The 27,189-nt window shown below is 45.6% G+C and overlaps 2 protein-coding genes across 5 annotated transcripts in view; both read right to left on the minus strand.

The window, feature by feature from the left end:
* The window catches only part of LOC117348819 (non-structural maintenance of chromosomes element 3 homolog), a 68,182-nt gene extending 56,369 nt beyond the window's left edge, over positions 1-11,813 (minus strand). Inside the window, exon 1 of one of the 2 annotated variants that reach the window (XM_033921355.1) lies at positions 11,580-11,813. In XM_033921355.1, coding sequence (XP_033777246.1) covers positions 11,580-11,636 — 57 coding nt within the window. In that variant the 5' untranslated portion in view covers positions 11,637-11,813. The remainder of the gene's footprint in view (positions 1-11,579) is intronic. The other variant, XM_033921347.1, reaches the window with a different exon arrangement.
* A 7,157-nt stretch (positions 11,814-18,970) lies between these two features.
* KDM5C (lysine demethylase 5C) overlaps positions 18,971-27,189 on the minus strand; it is a 261,961-nt gene continuing 253,742 nt past the window's right edge. For all 3 annotated transcript variants that reach the window (XM_033921375.1, XM_033921366.1, XM_033921383.1), the window contains one exon: positions 18,971-20,909. In XM_033921375.1, the coding sequence (XP_033777266.1) occupies positions 20,904-20,909 (6 nt within the window). In that variant the 3' untranslated portion in view covers positions 18,971-20,903. The remainder of the gene's footprint in view (positions 20,910-27,189) is intronic.

Genomic DNA, 27,189 nt, shown 5'->3' on the forward strand with positions numbered 1-27,189 from the left:
AGCCATGGCCAGACCAAAGGGAAGAGCACAGAACTGATAATGTTGCCCCAAGATCGCAAAGCGTAGGAAGCGATGATGGGAGGCCCGAATAAGGATGTGCAAGTAGGCCTTGGTCAGATCTAAAGAGGTCAGAAATCCCCCGGCTGAACCGCCAGAATCACCAACCGCAGAATTTCCATGCAGAAGGAAGGCTTGTGAAGAGTTCTGTTGACCTCCTTTAAATCCACAATGGGTTGAAAGGTCCCTTCTTCCTTTGGAACCACAAAGTAAATAGAGTACTAACCTGTGCCCCACTCCCACGGGGGAACTGGAACCACCGCACGGAGATCCAACAATCTTTGAAGGGTCTGGTGAAAGGTCTGCTGTTTCCACACCACATGCGAGGGAGAAGCGAGAAACCGGTCTGGCAAGGACCAGCCGAACTCACGAAGCCCCAAGGTACGGCGTGCTGCCACTCCAAGAGCCAAAGACTTGGCAGAAGCTCGCTAGAGGTCATACATGGCATCCGAGAGATAAGAAGCACCCAGTTCAATTTTGGCCACTTCTTGCTTCAGCAAGTTCCAATTCACCTCTTTACCTGGGAGGGAGGGAGAAAGAGAGATATTTGACCCAGTGCATGGGGAGAGGGAGAAAGAGAGAGATTTGACACGGCGCGTAGGGGGGGGGGGAAGAGGGAGAAAGAGAAAACAGTGCAACTAGAATCATTGGACCTTTGTGTGCCACTATCCGTCTTAACAGACACCCTATCATTGGCCACGGAAAAAAAGACAGAGGAGACCTTCCTGTGGCCTGGGCTGAATCAGAGCATTCAGGCCTTTGTGCTGACCTTGTGATGACAACTGAAGAATCGATCAGCTTTCTTATTGGCTGCAGTCACCATGAGGTCGAACATGGGGCACCCCCACTGATCTACTATACACTCGAAAGCTCTTTGGGACAGGGACCACTTTCCAGGGTCTAGCGTCTGACAACTAAGAAAGCCTGCTTGAACGTTGTCCACTTCTTCCAAGTGTACCACTGACAGCGCCACAAGACGTCTCTCCACCCAACAGAAAAGAAGCTGAGCATACACAGAGAGGGGCTCCTTGTGCCCTCCTGCCAGTTGACGTAAGCCACTGCCGTGGCACTGTCCAAGAAGACACGTACGACTCAATGTCCGAGATGACTCTTAAAGAAGAGAAGAGCCAGCTGAATCGTCCGAAGCTTCAGGCGAATGATCAACCACTTGCACTCTGAGGGCACACACTGGCCCTGAACAGGGACGGTCATACATACCACTGCCCAGCCTTTGAGACTTGCATCCGTAGACAGAATCACCCAATCTGAGTTCCGAATAGGAAGGCCCCTGGAAAGTGAGAGGGTTCGCAACCACCATGCAAGACTGTTCTGCGCCAGTCATCCAGGGCAGGGGTACATGCAATGGGTCCCGCTGGGGAATCCAGTGCGAAAGCAGAGCATGCTGCAGTGGATGCAGACGGGCTTTGGCCCAAGGGACTACATCGATAGTTGCCTTCGTAACCACATCCACCTGCAAATCCCTTGCCCAAGTCTCACACAATGAACAATGGTCAAGCAAAGGGGACTCATACTTCAAATGTCTATGATGAAATTTAAGGGGAACCTGTTGCTGTGAGCCAATGGTATAAGCAGTAGATAACTCTTGTCGAGTGACTGCAAGAGAAGCAGGCTCCAGTGATCACAAATAGTGACTAATCTGTAAATAAGCAAACCCATCAGTGGGGGGTATATCATATTCCTGTTGGAGAAAAGGCTTAATTGTTCCTTCATCCGTGACCAGATGAAATAAATAAATAATCCCCCTTGCTTCCCATCGCACAAATACAGCAGTGTCAATACCTGGAGGAAAATTAGCATTAAAACATAAAGGCAAGAAAGGTGAGGTAGCTGCTGTAATGCCATGAAATTTACAAACCCAGGTCCAAACTCTCCATAAGGATTTATGAAGAACTTTGCGAGGAAGGGGCTCAGAGCCAGGTGACAGGATAGAGTGAAAATAAGCACTGAACAAATATGTAGAAGCTGATAAAGTAAAGGCTGAATTGCTTAACAAATATTTCAGTTCTGTGTTCACAGTGAAGCACCGGGAGCGGGACCACAAAAGAAAACGTGAATAGGGATAAAAGAGTGGCAGATCCTGCTCTTGGGATGGGACCCAAAGTGATGGGCTGGGTCAGGAACTGGTTAAGTGGAAGTCGACAGAGGGTAGTGGTGAATGGAGATTGCTCCGAGGAAAGGGATGTTACCAACAGTGTGCCTCAAGGTTCTGTTTTTGGGCCTGCTCTTTTTAATGTTTTTATAAGAGATATTGCTGGAGGGCTGTCAGGCAGGATTTGCCTCTTTGCAGATAATGCCAAAATCTGCACTAGAGTAGACACCCCGGATGAAGAAAGGGTGAGCAGAGTGAAGAGTGGAATATGGCACATGTTCTGTATCTCAAAAACTAAAGCTAATAGGAGAAAACTGGGGCCATTTTTGGAATCAGCAGGTCAAAAATACCCAGAAACAGGTCTTAACATTTGAGGTACCAAAATGAGTGTTGGCCAGTATAATTCAAACATGCAAGAACTTTTAATAGACTAGCTTTGAAAAAAGCAAACCTGGTTCCAAATGAGCTGAGCAACTATCAGTCTGTCATTTTTAGGCAGGATCACAAGACAGCTATCCACCTACCCACAGGTATGCCAGTGAAACCACAGACAAGAATTTAGTACTGAAAGAACATAACAAACCTAACTACTACTGTAATCTCAGCCGCCTCCTTCATCTCACACGTGCCTACGTGTTCAAATATGTAAGTCACATTTTATTACTCAGACAACACTAATATGCGTATCTATGAAAATGCTTCTCAACATTATGGAAGCTAAGAACCATCAAAAAATACTTTGATGCAACATCATTCCGTCTACTGGTACAATCTTCTATTCTAAGCATGCTGGACTATTGCAACATTATTTACTTAGGATCCTTCAAGAAAACCCTTCAAAAACTCAGAATTATTCAAAATTCGGCAGTACATCTGATTTTCGGTTTAAAAAAATGGGAACACATAAGCTCCTATTATCAAAACCTTCACTGGCTGCCCCTCGAGGCTAATATTTAAATTCTCTTGTCTCTGCTTCAAATCAATCTTTGGTTTGGCTCCTATGTACCTGGTCTCCCACTTCAATCTGGGTTGCACTATCAGGCCCTCATGTAAAATCCACTTATTTACACACCCAACAATAAAGGCCTGCCGTTACAAAAGATTCCTGGACAGAACTCTAGCCTTCCAGGCAGGTAAACTGAACGACTGGCTGGGTAACATTATCATGCTCTCCTCTTCCTATCAAGGCTTTAGAAAATTAGTAAAAACGAAACTGTTCAACCGATTAGTCACCTAAGAATTTGTTGTTCATTATCTCTCATATTCTGTATACCAAATTCATAGCTATGTCGCCGACTGTCCAGCTCTTCTTATTTGTATTTGCTTTCAGTGTACTTCTATTCATTGATTCTATTTTGTAACTTATCGCCGACTGTCCAGCGCCTCTTATTTGTATTTGCTTTCAGTGTACTTGTAGTCATTGATTCTACAGTGGTGCCTCACACAACGAACTTAATTCGTTCCAGGAGCAAGTTTGTTATGCGAAAAGTTCGTTATGTGAAACGCGTTTTCCCATAACAATACATGTAAAAAAAAATAATTCGTTCTGTAGCATAAAATATGCTAAGATGACATAAAAAAAAGATAAATTTATCTTGTTAGAGCTGTTAGCATGATATAGAGGGGATATATGTGAAGGGGAGGGGAGACAGGGGTTTTGTTGATCCTTGCTGTGTATTATAATCACCCCCCACATACTCCCCAGTACCTTTTTTAATTCCTCCCATCTTTCCCAGCCAGTGGCGTACAGGCCAGAAGCGCAGAGATCAGGAGCAATTCCTTTGCACGCCTGTGTGGGCCCATGCCGATCTCCGAATGGCTGCAGTTAGTTCTTGTGAGTCCCGCGAGAGCTGGCTGCAGTTAGTTCTTGTGAGTCCCGCGAGAGCTGGCTGCAGTTAGTTCTTGTGAGTCCCGCGAGAGCTGACTGCAGCCATTCAGAGATCAGCGCAGGCCCAGGCAGCGGGGGGGGAGGTTTAAAAATATGCGGTGGCGGCGGGGGGGAGGTTTAAAAATATGCGGTGGCGGCGGGGGGGAGGTTTAAAAATATGCGGTGGCGGCGGGGGGAGGTTTAAAAATATGCGGTGGCGGCGGGGGGAGGTTTAAAATATGTAGCGCCACTGAACGATGCAGCTCGGGCGACTTCGTTGTGTGAAACGAAGTCCGTTGTACGAATCAAGACAAGAAGTTCGTTGTGCGCAGCGTTCGCTGTGCGAGGCGTCCGTTATGCGAGGCACCACTGTATTTTGTAACTTATCGCCGACTGTCCAGCGCCTCTTATTTGTATTTGCTTTCAGTGTACTTGTAGTCATTGATTCTATTTTGTAACTTATCGCCGACTGTCCAGCGCCTCTTATTTGTATTTGCTTTCAGTGTACTTGTAGTCATTGATTCTATTTTGTAACTTATCGCCGACTGTCCAGCGCCTCTTATTTGTATTTGCTTTCAGTGTACTTGTAGTCATTGATTCTATTTTGTAACTTATCGCCGACTGTCCAGCGCCTCTTATTTGTATTTGCTTTCAGTGTATTTGTATTCATTGATTCTATTTTGTAACTTATCGCCGACTGTCCAGCGCCTCTTATTTGTATTTGCTTTCAGTGTACTTGTATTTATTGATTCTATTTTGTAACTTATCGCCGACTGTCCAGCGCCTCTTATTTGTATTTGCTTTCAGTGTACTTGTATTCATTGATTCTATTTTGTAACTTATCGCCGACTGTCCAGCGCCTCTTATTTGTATTTGCTTTCAGTGTACTTGTATTCATTGATTCTATTTTGTAACTTATCGCCGACTGTCCAGCGCCTCTTATTTGTATTTGCTTTCAGTGTATTTGTATTCATTGATTCTATTTTGTAACTTATTGCCGACTGTCCAGCGCCTCTTATTTGTATTTGCTTTCAGTGTATTTGTATAGCACAGTTACTTACCGTAACAGGTGTTATCCAGGGACAGCAGGCAGATATTCCCACACATGGGTGACGTCACCGACGGAGCCCCGCAGCGGACAGCCTCGAAAGCATCTTGCTTGAAGATCTCGAGCTTTCGATTGCTGCATCGCGCATGCGCGCGTGCCTTCCCGCCCAAACTAGGGGGCGCATCTCCTGAGAGGATCCTCAGTTCAGATACCAAGCTAAGAAGCCAACCAGGGGAGGTGGGAGGGTTGTGGGAATATCTGCCTGCTGTCCCTGGATAACACCTGTTACGGTAAGTAACTGTGCTTTATCCCAGGACAAGCAGGCAGCATATTCCCACACATGGGTGACCTCCAAGCTAAATCAAAAGGGAGGAGGGAAGTTGGCAATTTAAGAAAAAAGATTCTGTAAAACAGATTGGCCAAAATGGCCATCCCTCCTGGATAAAGTATCCAGACAATAATGAGAAGTAAAAGTGTGAACCGAGGACCAAGTGGCAGCTTTACAAATTTCCTCAATAGGAGTTGATCTGAGGAAAGCAACCGAAGCCGCCATAGCCCTGACTTTATGGCCCGTTACTCGACTCTGTAGAGGAAGACCAGCCTGAGCATAACAGAAAGAAATACACGCAGCCAACCAGTTGGAGATAGTACGCTTCGAAACGGGATGACCCAATCTATTTGGATCAAAAGAAATAAAAAGTTGAGGAGAACTTCTGTGAGGTTGAGTACGTTGAAGATAGAAAGCCAACGTACGTTTACAATCCAAAGTATGCAAAGCCGCCTCACCAGGGTGAGAATGTGGCTTAGGAAAAAATACGGGTAGAACAATAGATTGATTGATATGAAAATCAGACACTACCTTAGGTAAGAATTTGGGATGTGTACGGAGTACCACCTTGTCATGGTGAAAAACAGTAAAAGGTGGATCCGAAACCAAAGCTTGTAACTCACTAACTCGACGAGCTGAAGTGAGAGCAATCAAGAAAACAGTTTTCCAAGTAAGATATCGAAAATGAGCCAAGTCAATAGGTTCAAAAGGAGGTTTCATCAGTTGAGCCAAGACCACATTAAGATCCCATACCACAGGGGGAGGTTTGATCGGTGGATGGAGATTAAAAAGACCTTTCATAAAACGAGAAACTAGAGGATGTGCCGAGAGTGATTTCCCCTCTAAAGGCTGATGAAAAGCAGCAATTGCACTAAGATGAACTCTAATAGATGTGGATTGGAGACCCGACTGGGATAGATGAAGTAAATAATCCAAAACAGAAGCCAAAGAAGAAGAAGTTGGCTGAAGATTATGAGTGGAACACCAAGAAGAAAATCTGGTCCACTTTTGACTATAACATTGACGAGTGGACGGTTTTCTGGAAGCCAGAAAAACATCCTGAACAGACTGAGAAAATTCAGCAGAATCCATCAGGTGGAAAGGAACCATGCTGTCAAATGAAGAGACTGCAGGTTTGGATGAAGTAAGGATCCCTGACTCTGAGTGAGCAGAGAAGGAAAAACTGGCAGAAGAAGAGGTTCCTTGATGCTGAGTTGCAGAAGAAGAGAGAACCAATGTTGTCGGGGCCACCGAGGAGCTATGAGAATCATTGTGGCATGATCCGACTTCAACTTGACAAGAGTTTTGAGAATCAGAGGAAAAGGAGGAAAGGCGTAAAGGAACTGATTCCTCCAGTCTAGTAGAAACGCATCCGCCTCGAGACGAAGAGGGGAGAAGATGCGGGAACAAAACAGAGGAAGTTTGAAGTTGTTGGGTGACGCAAAAAGATCCACCCGAGGAGTCCCCCATCGGCTGAATACTTGACGAAGTGTGGGGGAGTTGATCGTCCATTCGTGAGGTTGAAGCAGACGACTCAATTTGTCTGCAAGGCAATTCTGAATACCCTGAATATAAACGGCTCGAAGAAAGATGTTGTGTGAAATCGCCCAATGCCACAACTTCAGAGCTTCCTGACACAGAGGATGGGAACCCGTTCCCCCCTGTTTGTTGACATAATACATTGCTACTTGATTGTCCGTCCGAACAAGGACTACTTGGTCGTGAAGGATGTGAAGAAAAGCTTTGAGAGCCAGAAATATCGCTCTGAGTTCCAACAGATTGATATGACATCGACGATCTGTGGCCGTCCATAATCCTTGCGTACGGAGACCATCTACGTGGGCTCCCCATGCGTACTCGGACGAATCTGTTGTGAGAACTTTCTGATGAGGAAGATGGTGAAATAGCAAACCTCTGGAAAGATTTGAAGAGAACATCCACCAGCGGAGAGACTTCTTTAAAGAAGGCGTCACCGTTATATGGCGAGAAGGTGGATCTAGAGCTTGCTGCCATTGGGATGCCAGAGTCCACTGAGGAATGCGAAGATGTAGTCTTGCTAAAGGAGTCACATGTACTGTAGATGCCATGTGACCGAGAAGAACCATCATTTGACGCGCTCTGATAGTTGATAGGGAAGTTACATGATGACAAAGGTTTAAGAGAGTATTCTGTCGATTGAGAGGAAGAAAAGCTCTCATACGGATGGAATCCAACACCGCCCCAATAAATTGAATCGATTGAGTTGGAACCAACTGAGATTTTGGGAAGTTGATATGAAACCCCAGACTTTGAAGAAAAGAAATAGTCTGAAGGGTCGCTTGCGTAACCCCTGAACGAGAAGGGGCTTTTATAAGCCAATCGTCGAGGTAAGGAAAAACTTGCAATCCCTGGGCTCGAAGAGCCGCGGCTACCACAACCAGACACTTGGTGAAGACCCGAGGAGAGGTTGCTAGGCCAAATGGAAGAACCTTGTATTGAAGGTGAAGGTTCCCCACCTTGAACCTGAGATATTTGCGAAAATTTGGATGAATAGGAATGTGAGTATAAGCCTCTTTGAGATCCAGTGAGCACATCCAATCCCCTTGATCCATGAGGGAGTACAGGATCGGGAGAGAAAGCATGCAAAATTTTTCTTTGACTAGAAATTTGTTGAGAGCTCGTAGATCCAGAATGGGTCGCAAATCCCCCGTCTTCTTTGGAACCAGGAAATATCTGGAATAAAACCCCTGGTTGCGTTCGGGAGGAGGAATTTCCTCCACTGCTCGAAGGTGAAGAAGGGCTCGAGCCTCCCGAAGAAGAAGAGGGAGTTGCGAGGAACTGGAAAGACACTCTCTTGGAGGGTGATCTGGAGGCACCTGAAGCAGGCGCAGAGAGTATCCCTCTCGGATGATCGTAAGGACCCAAAGGTCCGATGTAATAGTTTCCCAGACAGATGAAAAAAGGGAAAGACGACCTCCGATTGGTAGGGAGGAATTTGGATGCAAAGAGGTTGGAATGCTCATCACTGGACCGTCAAAAAGACGGAGCTGTTTTGGTTGGAGCAGGTGTCTGAGGCTTTTGAGGACGTTGTTGTTGTGGCCGTCTAGGTGGAGGCCTAGAAAAAGCCGGTGTGGACTTCATGGGGTAACGACGAGCTGGAGGTCTGTAAGCTCTAGTCAGAGAAGGTTTTGGTTTCGGACGAATCAGAGAAGCGAAGGAACGCTCATGCTCAGAAAGCCTTTTAGTAGCTGCTTCAATAGAGTCATCAAAGAGCTCAGAACCTTGACACGGCAGGTTTGCTAAACGATCTTGTAAGTTGGGATCCATATCTACAATCCTGAGCCATGCAAGACGTCTCATAGCCACTGCAAATGCCGAGACTCTGGAGGATAGCTCAAAAGCATCATAAGATGCTTGCAACATGAATAGACGTAACTGAGACAGAGATTGAATAATGTTTTTATATTCAGAAAGGCGTTCTTTGGGCCAGTCTGGGCAAAAAGATGACAACTGCTTCAAAAAATGATTAAAATATGAAGTAAAGACATAGTTATAATTCAAAATTCTATTTGTCATCATAGAATTTTGATAAAGTCTGCGCCCAAACTTGTCCATAGTACGCCCTTCGCGTCCTGGTGGAACTGTTGCAGACACCTTAGATGGGTGAGCCTTCTTCAGGGAAGATTCCACCACTAGGGATTGATGAGAAAGTTGGGATTTCTCAAACCCTTTACATGGAACAGTACGATACCTAGACTCCAGCTTCGATGGAATAGCTGTCACAGAATAAGGAGTCTCCATGTTACGTAGAAACGTCTGCTTCAGCACCGGTGTCATGGGTAGACGTAAAGTCTCCTTAGGAGGATGAGAAAGTTCCATATCCGCAAGGTATTCAGGCGTGTATTTTGAATCAGAATGTAAATCAATATTAAGAGCCTGTCCCATGTCGAAGACAAATTTAGCAAAAGAAGCAGACTTCGAGGTCGAGGCTTCCTCAGGAGAAAGAGAACGAGAACGATGTGTCACTGAAAAAGATGGAGAAGCCTCGCGTGAATACTGAGATAGAGGCTCAGATTCAAGATGTAAAGTGATGGAAGATGTTCCACTGCCTGTCAGAGGAGGAGTGGCTGAATGTTTCCGCTTAAGGCTCCGAGTCGGAGAAGTGCGCGGAGTACGAGGTTTAGTAAGAGGAGATTTTTCTCGAGACAAATGCCTCGAAGGTGGTGTCCTCGACCTCGAATGCCTCGACGATATTGAAGAGGCAATGGTAGTATGAGCTTTAGAAGTAATATCAGAATGCTTCGAGCTCTTTGTAGAGGTAAGCTTCGAAGATCGAGACCTGTGCTTTGATCGAGGTAATGCTTGTTTAGCTCCATGTTCAGACGAGGAGTCTGACGAGGAAACCCTGGATCGAGACCTGCGACGAGGAGATCGCCGAGAGGGTGCCGATTTATGCTCAGGCTGGTGTTGCGCAGACAGAGTCGAGACCGGTACCAACTGAGCCACTATTGAGGAAATTTGCGTAGTCAGAATTGACTTCAGCATATCCTCAAACATGGGGACGGAGACCAAAGGACTCGGAGTCACAGGAGGTCTCGTGCGTTCCAAGGAGGGCGACCTCGATCGAGAGTATTCCCTGGACTTGGAAGCACGTTTTGAAGGTCTGGAAGACGGAGTCAAACCTGGGGCCCCAGGCTGAATGGAGGTAGACTCTGTCGGCTTCTTAGAGATGGTACCTGAAAAGGAAGCAGGAGACTTACCCCCCAATCCAGGCTTCGAGGACATCGTCGAGGCCTTCGAGGCCGAGGACCCGGAGGTCTTCGAGGCCGAGGCCTGTCGAGGAGGCGAGGTCGAGGTTTTAGTACTCGAGGTTGGACCCGGAGTCGAGGATTTTACAGATGCCTCGACCGAGGCCACAGCTTTTTCAGGCTCCATACGAGGAAAAAGCTCCAAAAATCTGTCGCAGCGGCGTTTAAAAGCACGAGGTTGAAGCGTGAGGCAGCGAATACAATCTTCGGGGCGATGAGTCGACCCAAGACAGATCATACACCGACTATGTGGATCAGTGATGGAAATAGTTCTACCACACTGATAACACCTTTTAAACCCGGTAACAGGCCGGGACATAGATAGGACAAAGTCCGTGTCGAGAACGGAGAAGAGAGGCCTAGGCCTCAATCTTCTAACCCGACGCTAAAGAAAAACAAAAAGATGTATCTTTTTTTTTTTTTTTTTTTTAGAAATAAAATATAAGTAGAAATAGAATTAGAATTACGAACACAGCGACCGAAAACAATAAAGATTACTCAGCCGCGGTGAAGAGAAGGCACAACGCTACGGGAACCAAGTCGACAAGTCTTCTCGGCTCCGCGGAAAACGTTGAACTGAGGATCCTCTCAGGAGATGCGCCCCCTAGTTTGGGCGGGAAGGCACGCGCGCATGCGCGATGCAGCAATCGAAAGCTCGAGATCTTCAAGCAAGATGCTTTCGAGGCTGTCCGCTGCGGGGCTCCGTCGGTGACGTCACCCATGTGTGGGAATATGCTGCCTGCTTGTCCTGGGATAATCATTGATTCTATTTTGTAACTTATTGCCGACTGTCCAGCGCCTCTTATTTGTATTTGCTTTCAGTGTACTTCTATTCATTGATTCTATTTTGTAACTTATTGCCGACTGTCCAGCGCCTCTTATTTGTATTTGCTTTCAGTGTATTTGTATTCATTGATTCTATTTTGTAACTTATTGCCGACTGTCCAGCGCCTCTTATTTGTATTTGCTTTCAGTGTACTTCTATTCATTGATTCTATTTTGTAACTTATTGCCGACTGTCCAGCGCCTCTTATTTGTATTTGCTTTCAGTGTACTTGTATTCATTGATTCTATTTTGTAACTTATCGCCGACTGTCCAGCTCCTCTTGTTGTAAACCGTCTCGAACTACCATGGCTTTGGCGGTATATAAGAAAATAAATTATTATTATTATCTACAGATCTCAGTAATTCATTTTCAGTCCACATGTACTTCTCCATCATCCCAGAGCTAAAAGAATACCCTCTTGGCATGGCAAGAGTCAAACAACACCAATCTATAGTCCCACCCCCAGCTCACGACTGGAGCAAAGCATTAGCCAAGTCAAAGCCCAAGTAAAGCCCCCCTCCCCGCCCTGTTCCACTGCCTATGGATTCCTCCTACCTGGGAGGCTGCATGCTTTAAGCCAGGTCCTCCCCGGCCCCGCTTGCGTTGCGACATCTCTCTTCGGTGGGGGAGGGCGGAGGTTACCGCAAGAAAATCAAAAGGACGTCTTGCACAGGAAATATCCACGCCGTACACAGCCACAAATATTACCACTTTAAACGAGAGGTATCAGAGAGTGGAAGTCGGCTCCGCCCCCACAAAGAAAGTCTGGGAAGTTTCTCCCCCAACACCTCTCCCCCCTCCCCCCACGCGTCAGTGAGAGAGACCAGATGCGCGGGCTTAAATTCAACTGCTAAGAATGTAGTGCGCGAGGATACCGTCCTCGGACGTTTCCGCTTCCGCCGGACCAGCCAGAAAGAGGCACCCGGGGCATGGCGGGAGCTGTAGTTTATTTATGGCGGCAAAGCGCTGTCCACCGTCTGGGAGCTATAGGAGCAAATTTAGATAGGCACGTGGCAGGGAGTGGCGTTACCACCCCTCAAATGTTATGGATGCTAATACTGTATTGGTTTGCCCACACCCCCCAAAATTAAGATGATTAACTAACAGCACCGGTGGAATGGGGGGAGGTATAGAATTTGAACCCTTACCGAAGCGTACGGTTACTTCTACTTACCACTTGTAGCGCTGAAAGGCTATACAGAGCTGTACATTTGATATTTAATAGACGGTCCCTGCTCAGAAGAGCTTATAACCGAAGTTGGATAGACAGACAGACATGATATTACAGGGTTGAGGATGCAGAACCCAAAGTGAGAGGAGTTAGATGTTGAAAGCATTCTCAAAGAGGTGGGCTTTTAACTTGAATTCCAATGCTGCCAGACACCACCATTGGGATTTGGGCAGTTTATTGCAGGCATACAGCACCGCAAAATAGAAGGGACAGAATGTGGAGTTGGCAGAGAATGGCACAGATAGGAGAAATAGCAGCTGAGCAGAGCACTTGTGGGGATGGGGGGTACAAAGGGGGAGATAAGTGAAGAGAGGCAGCCAAGTGACTGCATGTGTAGGTCAGTAAGAAGAGTTTAAATTGTATTTGGAAATACTGTAGATGGGAAACCAATGAAGTGATTTTAGGATTGGGATAATGTGAGTATAACAGAGGAAAAAGAAGGTTGAACGGAAGACCTAAATGTAGGAAGTTGCACTAATCTAATCAGTACTGTATTAGTTACTGTCAAAAAGTAACTAGTTACATGGGATAAAAACTAGTTGCTGATTTCAGCTACTCTTCACTATGATGGAATATCTTGATCAGTTCTCTCTCTTGCATGAAACTCAATCTGGTTTTAGACCTCTGTTCAGTACTGAGACGGTAATTGTGGCTATCTTATATAATCTGCAAATCTCTTCAATGAAAGCAGTTTATCACACACAGCCGGGTGGACGTTTTACAGGTGCTTAAGAATTTGCTCTAGCATTGATTGCACGGCTGTAGGTCTGTTTAGAAGCTAGCAAAGTTCACAACTACAAGGATATTTCTGCTGTCTGACCCTACTAACATAAAAAATTCAGTGAAGACTGAATGCTCAAATGAGCTTGTGTTGTGATTATCATTCTCCATTGTGAGCTTATTGAGGGTTAGGCTACAGCCAGCATTAATCCCCTCAAGAGTCACCAGGAGAGTCCCATTTTCCCAGGCCTCTGACAAGGTGCTTTTCAAGTCCACAGGTCTTTGTCACTACCTCCTTTTTATCTCAGGGTAAGAATATCTTATGTCCATAGTAGTCCTTCTTGGAGGCTTCCTTTTGGAAGGGGGACTCCCCCCTCCCCTTCTGGGGTTCTCTCCCCTAGTGTTTATTTATTTATTTAATTCAATTTCTATCTCGGCCTTCCAGTAGCTCAGAACGGGTTATAAACAAACATTCACAGTGGAATACATTTGTACAGTACAAAGACTATACAGCAACTTGAGTGCAGAAAGGAAGGGGGAATTTAAGGGGGCGATGGGGGGTTGATTGCAGTTGGAATTTTAGTTGAAGAGGGTCTTTACCGCTTTCCGGAAGGTTATCGATGAGTTCTGTAATCTGATTTGCAGGGGAAGTTGGTTCCAGAGTTGGGGGATGCAGTGGCTGTAGGAGCATTTGCAGGCAGTTTCTGACAGGAGAGACCTTCCGGGGGGGGGGGGGGGGGGGGAGGTGCATAGGCATTTATCCGTTTCAGGCTGGGATGGTGGCGTAAATTCTTTTATGCGCTATTACCAGGGCCTTGAATGTGCAACATTGGTTGATTGTAAGCCAGTGCTCTGCATGGAGGGCTGGGGAGAAGGGGTCATGGTAGTTGAGGCTATGTAGGAGACGGATTGCTGTGCTTTGTACACGCTGGAGGCGTTTGAGATCTGTTTTTGGCTAATCCATTAAATAGGGAATTGCAGTAATCCATCCTGGAGAAAACATAGGCGTAGAGTTGGGCTAGGTCTGGTTTGGAGATGTAGTGTTTGATCCTTCTCAGTTGGCAGATGTAGAAGGAGGTGGAAACTATTTGAGAGCTGCGTACCTGATCTGCTGGTGATAGTAGATGGAAACCCAGGATAGTGTTGGGGGTGTGCATTTGGTACTATTCCTGATCCATAAAAGTTCAGTCTTGGAGGCATTCAGCTGTTGTCATCCAGGTTTTCATGGTCAGGAAGGCAGAGTTGGAGGTTGGTGATTTGGGATGATTGGTTTTCACCTAGTGGGAGGAGTAGCTGGATGTCATTGACATAGGAGTGGATTTTAATGTTGTACTTCTGGGCTATATAAATGACAGGTCTGATGTAGAGGTTAAATAGGAGGGGGGGATAGAAGAGCGCCTTGGGGAACACCGTATTTGATAGGTTTGGGGTCAGATTTGTGTGGCCCTAATAGGACTGTTTGGGTTTTTTGATGAAGGAAGGTGAACCACTGGAGGACAGAATCCTCGATGCCGAGGTCACAGAGTCTGGATAAGAGGAGGTGGTGGTCAACAGTGTGAAAGGCCTCTTAGCCACTCAGAGACTCTTTTATTACTAATAACAGTATAAGCAAATTGAGTTTGCAAATTAGTCCCTTTAAGTATGCAAAAACAGTCCAGACTTTTATGAAGCAATTCTTTCAGTTCAGTAGAGCTTGGTTGGCTGGCTGCCACCACAAAATTACTATTGTACTGACTATAGCTTTACTCGAAGGTTACAGCTTCCTTGAACAGTCTTTGTGGATCTATTTATTTCATTTTATATCCTGTCCTCCACAAAAAGCTCACAACCGATTAGAGGTTACCAGTGACCTCACTTGAAATCTCAGGCTTTGTACTGAAAACAGGACTCCTTTGAATGACAAAAGACTATTAAACTCACTCCAAGTTATATTAGCAATTATATGAAGCTCCTATTCAGTTAACACTAAGCTTACAGAAGTAAGGGTTATCAGCTAGACTCTGTAATTCTTGAACAACTTTCTTTAATAACATGAAGTAAAGAATAAACACAATTGATGACATCAAGACAGTTCAAGTTTGCCACAGAATCTTTTTACTATACCAGCCACTCCTATTCAAAAAGGGAGCTGGGAGTGTGTCCACACCTTATGGAAATGACACTGTTCTCTAGATTTAGATATAAAACTAAGCTGTGTTAGATTGTTAGAAATAAAGGTTAAGAAACTGGTGAGAGAACAATGCTAGACTTGGGTTCTCCTACAGCCATGCAGTCTACAAAATATGGCAACTGTTCTCTCAGCCTGAAGAAGGGCTGGCTTAAACTTTGTGGTTGCAGCCTAGCTCTCTGGGAGAAGCAAAGCTTTCTGGGGATTTAAGTCCACAGAACACACTTTAATTATACATCTTAATACTTAAACTTGTTCTTATACAAGAAACTGAGCAAATGCCCACATGAAGTGGGAGCAGAACAACTATAATGCACTGTGGTGAGGCAAGAGAAACGAAGTGAATTCGAGGCTTAATGAGTAAAACAGCACGAATGGAAACTTGTCATCAATTGTTCTGCATGCAATGGAAGCAGTAACAAAAGTAACTTGTACATTTTGTTAGTAGTTACTAAAATAAAGTAACCAGTTACTTAATTTTGCCAATCTTATCAAAATGCAACTAATTACAGTAACTAGCGTTACCGTAACTAGCTACTATCCAGCACTGCAATATGGTTCCACAAGTCAATTTCTGTATCTGATTTTTCCAGAAATGCAGTTGTTTAAACCAGTTGTTCCCAACCCTGTCCTGGAGGACTACCAGCCAGTCAGGTTTCAGGATAGCCTTAATGAATATGCATGAGAGAGATTTGTATATAATGGAGTATGCAAATCTGTTCCATGCATATTCATTAAGGCTATCCTGAAAACCTGACTGGCTGGTGGTCCTCCAGACAGGGTTAAGAACATAAGAACATAAGAAGTTGCCTCCGCTGAGGCAGACCAGAAGTCCATCTCGCCCAGCAGTCCGCTCTCGCGGCGGCCCATCAGGCCCACTGCCTGAACAGTGGTCTCTGACTAATTTTACAAATTACCTCTAATCCTATCCCTCTAACCTTACCTCTACTCCTATCTGTACCCCTCAATCCCTTTGTCCTCCAGGTACCTGTCCAGACCCTCTTTGAAGCCCTGTAGCGTGCTTCTGCTTATCACATCCTCCGGTAGCGCGTTCCATGTATCTACCACCCTCTGGGTGAAAAAGAACTTTCTGGCATTTGTTCTAAACCTTTCCCCTCTCAATTTCTCTGAGTGTCCCCTTGTACTTGTGGTTCCCCATAGTTTGAAAAATCTGTCCCTGTCTACTTTTTCTATGCCCTTCATGATCTTGAAGGTTTCTATCATGTCTCCTCCGAGTCGTCGCTTTTCCAGCGAGAAAAGCCCCAGCTTTTTCAGTCTGTCAGTATATGAGAGGTTCCCCATACCCTTTATCAGCTTAGTTGCTCTTCTCTGGACTCTCTGGTACCGCCATGTCCTTCTTGAGGTACGGCGACCAGTACTGGACACAGTACTCCAGGTGTGAGCGCACCAATGCACGATACAGTGGCAGGATGATTTCCTTCGTCCTGGTCGCGATACCTTTCTTAATGATACCCAACATTCTGTTCGCTTTCCTTGAGGCTGTGGCGCACTGCGCCGACGCCTTCAATGTTGTGTCTACCATCACTCCCAGGTCTCTTTCAAGGGTGCTCACCCCTAGCGGTGATCCCCCCATTTTGTAAGTGAACATCGGGTTCTTTTTCCCAACATGCATGACCTTGCATTTCCCTATGTTGAAGCTCATCTGCCACTTTTTGGCCCACTCTTCCAGCGTTGTCAGATCTTTTTGGTTGTGAACCACTGGTCTAAATCAGCATTTCTCAACCTTTTCAAGCCAAGTACCCCCTAAGCCTAAGAAATACCAACTGAGTACCCCTGGCCAAACTGCCCCAGACCTGCCCAAATTCCACCCCTGACTCCAATCCCATAATAATAATACTAACTAATGCAATTTCTTCCAACCATTTTTCATATACACACAATATATTCTTATTAATACATAACAGTAACCACTAAATTAAAAAATCACAAAGCACACTGTACGCAGAGAAAATGTTAATTATCATTTATATTTGGATTTTTTCCAAAGATGTCAAGGCAGATGACTTTAAAATATACAATGTCACCTCAGTAACAACTATAGAAAAATAGACAAATATAGTACAAAATATAGACAACAGATATAAATTCTCAAAACTGACATTTTGATCACTAAATTGAAAATAAAATCATTTTTCCTACCTTTGTTGTCTGGTGATTTCATGAGTCTCTGGTTCTGACTGTGCCTCCAATATTTCTTCCCTCCTTCCTTCCTCCTGCAAGCTTCCTCTCCTCCAGACCTCATTCCATTCCCCAACCAACATCTCTCTGTCCCTCCATGAGTCCAACTTTTCTTCCTCTCTCATCCCCTAGATCATTTTTCACCACAACCCACCAGCCCCATGCCCATTTCTATCACCCCTCTCCAACACCATGCCACATCTTTCCCTCCATCACTATGCCCAACATTCCTCCCCCTTGAATCCCCTTCAATCTATCTCTCTGTTCCCTCTCCACCATTTCTACCTCTCATCCTTCTATTCCCCATGCTTCTCTACCTCTCTCCTCTCTCTATGCCCAATTTTCCTCTTCCTTTTTCCCCATGTGTACCATCTCTTTCCCTTTCTCACATTCAGGCCCAACAATTGTCCCTTTCTATTCCCTCCCTCATTCCTATGTCTCAAGTTAGTGCCCCCTCCCCCTCACTGCCTTCCAGCCTTTGTCCTTCCTCCCTCCCTCCCTGAAGCCAGCCTCCCTCCCCGAAGCCTCCTCTCAGCCAGTCCGCCACCGCAGCTGCTCGCCACAACTGCAGGAAGGGAAAGGAAGGGCCAAGTGTGGCCCACAAGACTTCCCCCGCTGTCAATTCTGACATTGGAGAAAAGGTCTGGGCCAGCCAATAGCTGCTTGGCTGGCCCGGACCTTCTCTCCGATGTCAGAATTGACATCAGAGGAAGGCTTGTGGGCTGCACTTGGCCCTTCCTTTCCCTTCTTGCAGTTGTGGTGGTGGGTGGCGGCGGTCATACCACGTACCCCCAACAAGCGGCCGACATACCCCCTGGAGTACGCGTACTGTGCGTTGAGAAACCCTGGTCTAAACTGTCCTGGGATATATCGTCCACTGCGAGAGTTTGTATCACTCCCTTATTTTTATCCTGTTTAACAGAGATTTTAATACTTGGAATATAATAAGCCTTTGTAGTTGGTGTAACAGCTTCCTTAGGGAGAAGTAAAACTTCCTTAAAATAATTTTTCAAGAGATGACCAGCTGATAAAATTGGATGTCGGGGGAAGTTCAAAAATCTTAAATTAAGAAATCTCAAGTTTTCTAAATTCTCTATTCATCTATGTCTCAGTCAGTTTTAATTGGTTTACATTCTTATTCCACCACATACTTTTTTGTTTGTATTTTTTTTCATGGGCACTCCATCATGAGGCTTGTAAAAAGAGATTATGTACTTACCCTGGTAAGCTCTTTTCCAGTAGAGAGGTGAGACATTCTAGACAGTAGGGTTATTTCCCCATAGGTGCGTGCTGCTGAAGGAATCCACTCCAGATTTTTCACGCTGCCTCTGTTGTACTTCACTGGGCTCTCTAGATCCACCTTCAGTTAGTACCCAAGCATGTATAGCCACCCAACACGTGATGTAAAAGCACCTGTAGCAACAGGCTTAAACAAAGTGTTCTGATCAAAAATGTAATTAAATGGTACCATTAACCACCATCACAGGCTTCAAAGGCAGTCTGTTAATTTTTTATTTTGCCCCAGACATTCTCAGCCCCTTTCTGCATAATTGTTACCAACTTCCTTTGGGTTGGAAAGAATAAAAATCCCATCATGCAAACCCTGAAAAACATTTGGTGAGTCAGGAGTATGAAAAGTTCATGCCAAGTGCATTTTATTTCAAGCACGTAACTGAAAGACAAAGAATGCCTTTGGAAATTATGTACTCCTTTTTAATTGATCACAAACTAAACAAAAGCGATGCCTCCCACAAAAAATGAAAAGTGGGTTCCCTGCAGCAGAAGTTGGCATGGTCAAAATACAAATTCATTGTAAACAAAACAAACTATCCTCGTCAAACAATCCCCAACCTGTCTTTTTACTCCAAGAGAAAAGAGGAATTTTTTTTTTTTTTTGAATTTTATTTTAAAGTGTTTGAAACAATGAAAATTACACTGGGAAAGGTATTTAATTACAAGGTGAAACAAATGAGCTGAATTCTCCTGCACAAGGAGCCACAGCAGCACCAGAAAATGTCTTACAATCAACTCAACGCCTTAGTCTCCAGCACAGAGAAGGGGGTATTCCCTACCAGCCAAGAGAAAGGAGCAGCTCCTTTTCCCAGCCCCTTTCATTACTCACTGACAGGGAGGAAATCTTTCTGGCTTGTTATAGGACATATTTGCTATCAGCTTAGAACACCTGAAAGTCTCAGGGAGAGCACAACCACCCAGCACACCTTGCAGAGCCACTCCATACCACCCAGACAAGAGTACAGCAAGTAGTAGCATCTGACAACTGCTAGTCAATATGCAAACTTGGCTGAGTCAACACAGAATAATCTTCTCCCAAGTTGTGCTGTGCTTCCTGTCTGTTGCTGGGTTTTTGTGAACTGAAGTTGAAAATTGGAGCAAGACAAGGTATGGGAAAGAATGCAAATTAGGGCTTGAGGATTAAAAAAAAAAACAACGAACCCCTGAGTAGTCCAAAGAACTAAAACCCAGTCAAAAGACAAAGGGAAAACATCCATTTTTGCCATAGCAGGCGGGCAGGGCTTTCCTCAGCATGTCAGAAATGGGAGAATGAGGAGGCAATGTTGCCCACTGTAGGACATGGTACATGTTAGGGTATCAAATGTGAGAGAAATGAAGGCTGGTGGAAAATGCTGGTTGCATATTTGTGCCAACTCTTCCTACCACAACCTATCCTGAGGGAGAGGTGCACTCTACAATAGCTTCATAGCTCACCTTTCTGCACACTTACAATGCATGCAGCACACAAAGGGAGAAAGGCAAAATTAAGACTGTTTTAACATACAAAAGCAGCCCATTCAGGACCCTAACAAAATGCCTGCACAGCAGCCATACAGTAGCTGAGTACATAAAGGGGCTGCATTACACCTGGACAGTCCTACACAGCAAAATACATTGTGCTGGAGTATGCAGGATGGCTTACGCAGCAAAGTGAAGACAAGAAAGTTTCATGAAGATTCACTCCAAACTGCAGCTCATCTGGTGAATGAGGAAGAGGCTATTGTGTAGCCCTTCTCTCTGCAACAGCCAGGTTCGTAATATCAAAATCTACTGTGACCAATTCATTCCTTTGTCAGATAGCAATGAAACAAACTTTAATTTTAACACTTCTATTTGAGGCAGGGACCCCTCATCTGCTAATCTCCATTTCTGTTGGGGGTCAGCACCAGCTCACGCCTTTCAAGGAGCTGAAGGCATTCCCAGCAGCTTTTTTTAAATTATTATTTACTGTCCCTGCAATCTGGTCTTGTCCTCCACACCAGGGAAGAAGGAAATTAAAATAAAAGGCCCTAGTTGGCTGTTTTCTTGTAGTCCAGTTGCCTCTGTGGTCATGGCATAAATAAGGGAGCATACAAGCCCCACCAACGTCCCCTCGAAGGGTTGAGTTCTCACAGCTGCCAGGATTCACATTTACTGCTCAGTAACCAGAAACTGTAAGAAAACAAAAAGGATGCAAGTTGTGTGCCCAGAAGAATCCTGGTTGACTGCTGCTCAGTTACTTTTGGAGGGGAGAACCAGAAGTGTCCAAAGGGTAAGAGAGCCCCCTCTGTCATAACTAGAAGAGAGAAAGAAAGAAAAGAATGTCAGGATTTCCCCTTGCTTCTGCTGTGTGAGTTCTGTCCTCTTTCTCTTACCAGCCCAAATGCCATATACACAGTATGTTCCCATGCTCATAAGACCCATTTACAGGTGCCCAGAAAATTCTCTAGCCAGATAATTCCACTCATTGTTAGAAAGAGATAGAAAAATATTGTCTTACCTGCTAACCTTCTTTCCTTGAGTCCTACCAGGCCAGTCTAGATATAGAGTTTATTTCATCTTATCAGAAGATAGAGGTAGAAAAACTAGTTTGCTTACATCATCCTACATAGAGAGCTGAGATTATATGAAGTCCTAGCATCCTTATTACCATGCTTAATAAGATGCTTGCTGCACCAGTCTTTAAAAATACACCACATATGAATATATGCACGGATAGACTGCTTCCTAGCACTCAGAGTCAAGATGGAAAATAATATCCCTTCTTTCACAAGTACGTCCTTTCAAAAGCCGTGCCATAAGCAGTGTTCCCTCTAAGCGGGCGGGTGTTGTGAGCAAACTTTTTTCACTGTGAGCTAAAAATATCGGGCGCCAGCAAGTTATGAGCCAAATAAATATGTTGCTTTCTACCACAGAACTTCCTTACGTTTGTATGGAATCTATCCCCTTTCAACTTTAGAGAGTGCCCTCTCGTTCTCCCTGCCTTAGCTACTAAGTCTATTCCCTTCAGTACCTTGAATGTTTCTATCATGTCCCCTCTCAATCTCCTCTGCTCAAGGGAGAAGAGGCCCAGTTTCTCTAATCTTTCGCTGTACGGCAACTCCTCCAGCCCCTTAACCATTTTAGTTGCTCTTCTCTGGATCCTTTCGAGTAGTACCGTGTCCTTCTTAAAGTACCAGTGCTGGACGCAGTACTCCAGGTGAGGGCGTACCATGGCCCGGTACAGCAGCATGATAACCTTCTCTGTCTCTTCAGTCCAGCATCTGCCCCTTCCATTCACTGTCTGTCTTTCCCTGCCATCTCTCCTCCTGCCCCCCCCCCCCCCCCCCCAATTTGGTCTAGCATCCATCATCTTCCTTCTGTTCCCCTCATGGTCTGGCATCTCTATCCTTCCCTCCCCCCTGTGGTTTTTAGCATATCTCTCTTCTCATTTCCTCCACTCAGATCTGATCATTCTCTGCTCTCTCTTCCCTTTTCTTCTCTGGTCTTCCTTCTCTATTTTCTGCCTCCATCTAAATTAAATTCTTTCTTACTATTTAGTCCCGTTTCCCTCTTTTCACTGTGTCTACACACAGCTTGTCACCCCTTTCCCTCACCCCTCCATTATCTTACTATTTTCTTCCCCCTTTATTTATCTCCTCCTTCCATCCAGTATGTGTTCTTTCCCCACTTCCATTCAGCATCTGCTCTCCCTTCTCAACTGACATCCATCTGCCTTCTGCTCTCTCTCCCTTCTTCTCACTTCCATCATCTGTCCCCTTCTCTCTCATCTCCTCCATTCCATCATCTGCCCCTTCTCTCTCTCTCTCCCCCCCCCCCCAACTTCCATCATCTGCCCCCCTTCCCCTCACCTTTGTGGGTCACTTTCTTTCCCCTGAGGGTGGCTCATGTCACAGGGGAAGCTTTGGCCGAGCAGAACCGCTTGATTGACAGTGGAACTTACTTGATTGATGTCGATGCTGGGGCCCGTTGAAGGAAAAAAAAAAAGGTGGAAAAAAGGAACCTGTAAAGGCGAGAGGAAGGGAAACCTCCAGGACAGCTGCTTTTTGCCCTCCTTCAGCGGCCCAAGAGTTCAGACCAGCAGCGGCAGCTCTGTATGCTTTTAACTTCGGCACAGAGCTGCCCCTAATCAATAGTTTAGCGCGGTTTCATGAGGCAGCCTCGGGGCCTTTGATAGCCGGCCCGCTTCGATGATGCGATGTGGGCCGGCCTAGCAAAGGCCCCGAGGCTGCCTTATGAAACCGCGCTAAACTATTGATTAGGGGCAGCTCTGTGCCGAAGTTAAAAGCATACACAGCTGCCGCTGCTGGTCTGGAGGTGCGGAGACAAGGCAGGAGGCAAACGCGGTGGAAGGCAGGAGTCCCGGCGAAGGCAGGAGTCCCGGCACAGCGACTGCAACAGGAAGTTGCAAGTCAGCTGACGCCAGCCTTTCGTTGCGGCGGGGACCGAATCCTTCGCGGACCGGCAAGATTTTGTTTGCGGACCGGCGGTTGAAGAACTGTGCTCTACACTGTGTGCGCTGTGACGAGAAACTTGTGCGCTGCGAGGTAATATTTTGTGCGCCAGCGCACCCCAGCGCAGCTTAGCGGGAACACTGAAAGTAGAAGATGCAGTAGTTCCTCTACCAGGAAATGCATCAGATCTCCATACCATGGTCTGTGAGGCCAATCCTGCACCAATACCACCACCAGGCCCTCATGACAGTTGACTCTTTGAAGAACCCAACTTTTGAGAGGCATGCAGGTGCCCTGGTGTTGGCCACTGCTGCACTAACGTATCCAAATTCTTCACCTGAGAGTGCCTACACCAGCTGAAAAACCAAGGGAACTTGGTATTGCAAAAAGATTGAAGAGAGTCGTTCTTCACTTGCTCACAATGAGCTGGAAGGTACCATCTCCCAGACTCCTCTCCGGGTTCCAGCACTATCTGGTTGAGATAGCACAGGCCAACAAAAAACATTTTATTGATGCCTTCGGTTTATGATCTGTTCCTGAGGTTATTTGGGGTGATGACTCAGAAAATTGCATTGGATAGACATCAGCTCTAATTTCTTAGATATGGTGGCTAAACAAATTATCCTTGCTTTCTATGCCTTTGGGATAGTAGAGTCAAACATGAACACTTGGCAAAAAAGATTGCCCTCAGAGGGAATATATGGTGGTTGGAGGACAAAATGTAATCAATGAACCTTTGGTAGAATGAGAGAAAATCATACTGCCACCACTACATATAAAGCTAAGTCTGATGAAACAATTTGTAAAGGCTTTGAATAAAGACATTTGTGCACAGAATACATAGTGTATGTGTTACTTAGACTTACCATGGAAAAACTGAAAAGCAGGAATTTGACTAACAAGATGATAAAGGGGATACAACTCCTCTCGTATGAGGAAAGATTAAAAAGGTTAGGGCTCTTCAGCTTGGAAAAGAGATGGCTGAGGGGAGATATGATTGAAGTCTACAAAATCCTGAGTGGAGTAGAACGAGTACAAGTGGATTGATTTTTCACTCCATCAAAAATTACAAAGACTAAGGGACACTCAAAGTTACAGGGAAATACTTTTATATTTAAATCATGTTTATTGAGCAATAGGAAACAAGCACAGTCAACACAAGAACCAGCAATAGCAAAAGATCAGCAAAAACAGAAATAGCAAGCTCAAACAATTTTCAATTTCCCCCCCCCTCCCATCCAACTACCACCCAAGCCACCTAAATCCAAAAACTAATGCAAGGGAGCGAAAGAAAACAAAAGAAAGAAAAAGAGAGGACAAAGAAAGTATCAAAGATACACTGCATGACTCACAGCATCTTAGCAATTCAATAGTCTACTCCACGCGATGGGAGAAAAGGCATTCCAGAAGGGTCTCCAAATGTGTAGAAACCTCTGGCCTGCTGAAGAATCCAAGGTGTGGAGCTGGGTGCATTCCATTTTCAGTAAAGCAGTCATGTGCTGCCGCCATTGCCAAAGAGTAGATACCCGCTGCTCCAGCCAAAGCAACAGAATAGTCTTTTTTCCTTGAAGCATCACCCGTTGAAGAAAAATATTGTCTTACCTGCTAACCTTCTTTCCTTGAGTCCTACCAGGCCAGTCTAGATATAGAGTTTATTTCACCTTATCAGAAGATAGAGGTAGAAAAACTAGTTTGCTTACATCATCCTACATAGAGAGCTGAGATTATATGAAGTCCTAGCATCCTTATTACCATGCTTAATAAGATGCTTGCTGCACCAGTCTTTAAAAATACACCATATGAATATATGTACGGATAGACTACTTCCTAGCACTCAGACTCAAGATGGAAAAGAATATCCCTTCTTTCACAAGTATGTCCTCTCAAAAGCCGTGCCATAAGTAGAAGATGCAGTAGTTCCTCTACCAGGAAATGCATCAGATCTCCATACCATGGTCTGTGAGGCCAATCCTGCACCAATACCACCACCAGGCCCTCATGACAGTTGACTCTTTGAAGAACCCAACTTTTGAGAGGCATGAAGGTGTCCTGGTGTTGGCCACTGCTGCACTAACGTATCCAAATTCTTCACCCGAGAGTGCCTACACCAGCTGAAAAACCAAGGGAACTTGGGGTTTGCAGAGAGAAAACATCAAAAAGAACTTGTGCCTCCAGCTTTACACCACACTTCCAAAGAGAAGAGAGGGCCCGCAGCAACAGGTCCCCAAATCGCTGCACCGGAGGGCACTGCCAGAACATGTGATCCAAAGTGGCCTCCCGACAGCCACACTTAGAACAACTGGAGGTCTGAGCTATCCCAGCCAAGTAAGCCTTTTGGGGAGATATATGTAGGCAAAGAGCAGATTTCTATTGTAGCTCTCAACAGGTTACATTGACCTTAGCCTTACGAATAGCAAGAATGAAAGATTTAAAGGTAGCCTTCGACAAAGTAATGGAGAGATCAGACTCCCAAGCTGCTGCATAGGCTCGATACACAAGGGTAGGAGAGTCGTCCAAAAGTGCTCTATGATGGTATTGCAGAGGAATCTTATTCTGGGTCCGCAAGGTAAATAGAAATCCCAGTTCCTCCTGGACATCCTTGGTCAGATCAGTCCAACATAAACTCCTGATATAATTGCGAAGTTGCAGGTAAGGAAAAATATCCTGTGGAGAAAGAGAGAACTCCCTTTGCAAGTCCGAAAAGGGCATCAGCTTGCCCTCCTCCATAAGCACATGAAAAAGATAATGAATTCCTTTCTGTGCCCAACGTTGAAAATCCAGGGAGGAATTACACACTGCAAAATGCGGGTTGTATCTGATGGCCAGGTACAGTGAAGCCTTGGCTGAAAAGCACAGTTACTTACCGTAACAGGTGTTATCCAGGGACAGCAGGCAGATATTCTTAACGTATGGGTGACGTCACCGACGGAGCTCCGGTACGGACCTTTTTAACTAGAAAGTTCTAGTTGGCCGCACCGCGCATGCGCGAGTGCCTTCCCGCCCGACGGAGTGCGTGGTCCCCAGTTAAGATAAGCCAGCTAAGAAGCCAACCCGGGGAGGAGGGTGGGACGTAAGAATATCTGCCTGCTGTCCCTGGATAACACCTGTTACGGTAAGTAACTGTGCTTTATCCCAGGACAAGCAGGCAGCATATTCTTAACGTATGGGTGACCTCCAAGCTAACAGAGAGGGAGGAGGGATGGTTGGCCATTAGGAAAATAAATTTTGTAACACAGATTGGCCGAAGTGTCCATCCCGTCTGGAGAAGGCATCCAGACAGTAGTGAATAGTGAACGTGTGAACTGAGGACCAAGTGGCAGCCTTGCAGATTTCCTCGATAGGTGTGGAGCGGAGGAAAGCCACAGAAGCAGCCATAGCTCTGACCCTGTGGGCCGTGACAGCACCTTCCAGTGAGAGACCGGCCCGAGCATAACAGAACGCAATGCAGGCAGCAAGCCAGTTGGAAAGCGTCCGTTTAGAGACAGGACGACCTAGACGGTTAGGATCGAAGGTCAGAAAGAGCTGAGGAGACGAGCGGTGAGCCCTGGTACGATCAAGGTAGTATGCAAGGGCACGCTTACAATCCAGCGAGTGTAACGCCTGTTCCCCAGGATGGGAATGGGGCTTAGGGAAGAAAACAGGCAATACAATGGACTGGTTGAGGTGGAAGTCCGAGACCACCTTAGGCACAAATTTAGGATGGGTACGCAGAACCACCTTGTCATGGTGAAAAACAGTGAAAGGTGGGTTGGCAACCAGTGCATGCAGCTCACTAACCCTCCTGGCAGAGGTGATGGCAATGAGGAAAAAGCACCTTCCACGTAAGAAATTTGAGTGAAACTGTGGCAAGAGGCTCAAATGGAGGTTTCATGAGGGCTGATAGAACCACATTCAGGTCCCAGACGACTGGAGGCTTCAGAGGTGGTTTGACATTGAAGAGGCCTCTCATGAAAAGGGAAACCAGGGGATGAGCCGTAAGAGGTTTTCCGAGGATAGGCTCATGAAACGCAGTGATGGCACTGAGGTGGACTCTGATTGAGGTCGACTTGAGGCCAGCGTCGGGGAGAGAGAGAGCAAATAGTCCAGTACAGTTTCCACCGTCAATGAGGTGGGATTGTGATG

Source organism: Geotrypetes seraphini, chromosome 1, assembly GCF_902459505.1.
Source record: "Geotrypetes seraphini chromosome 1, aGeoSer1.1, whole genome shotgun sequence".
NCBI classification, from domain to species: Eukaryota; Metazoa; Chordata; class Amphibia; order Gymnophiona; family Dermophiidae; genus Geotrypetes; species Geotrypetes seraphini.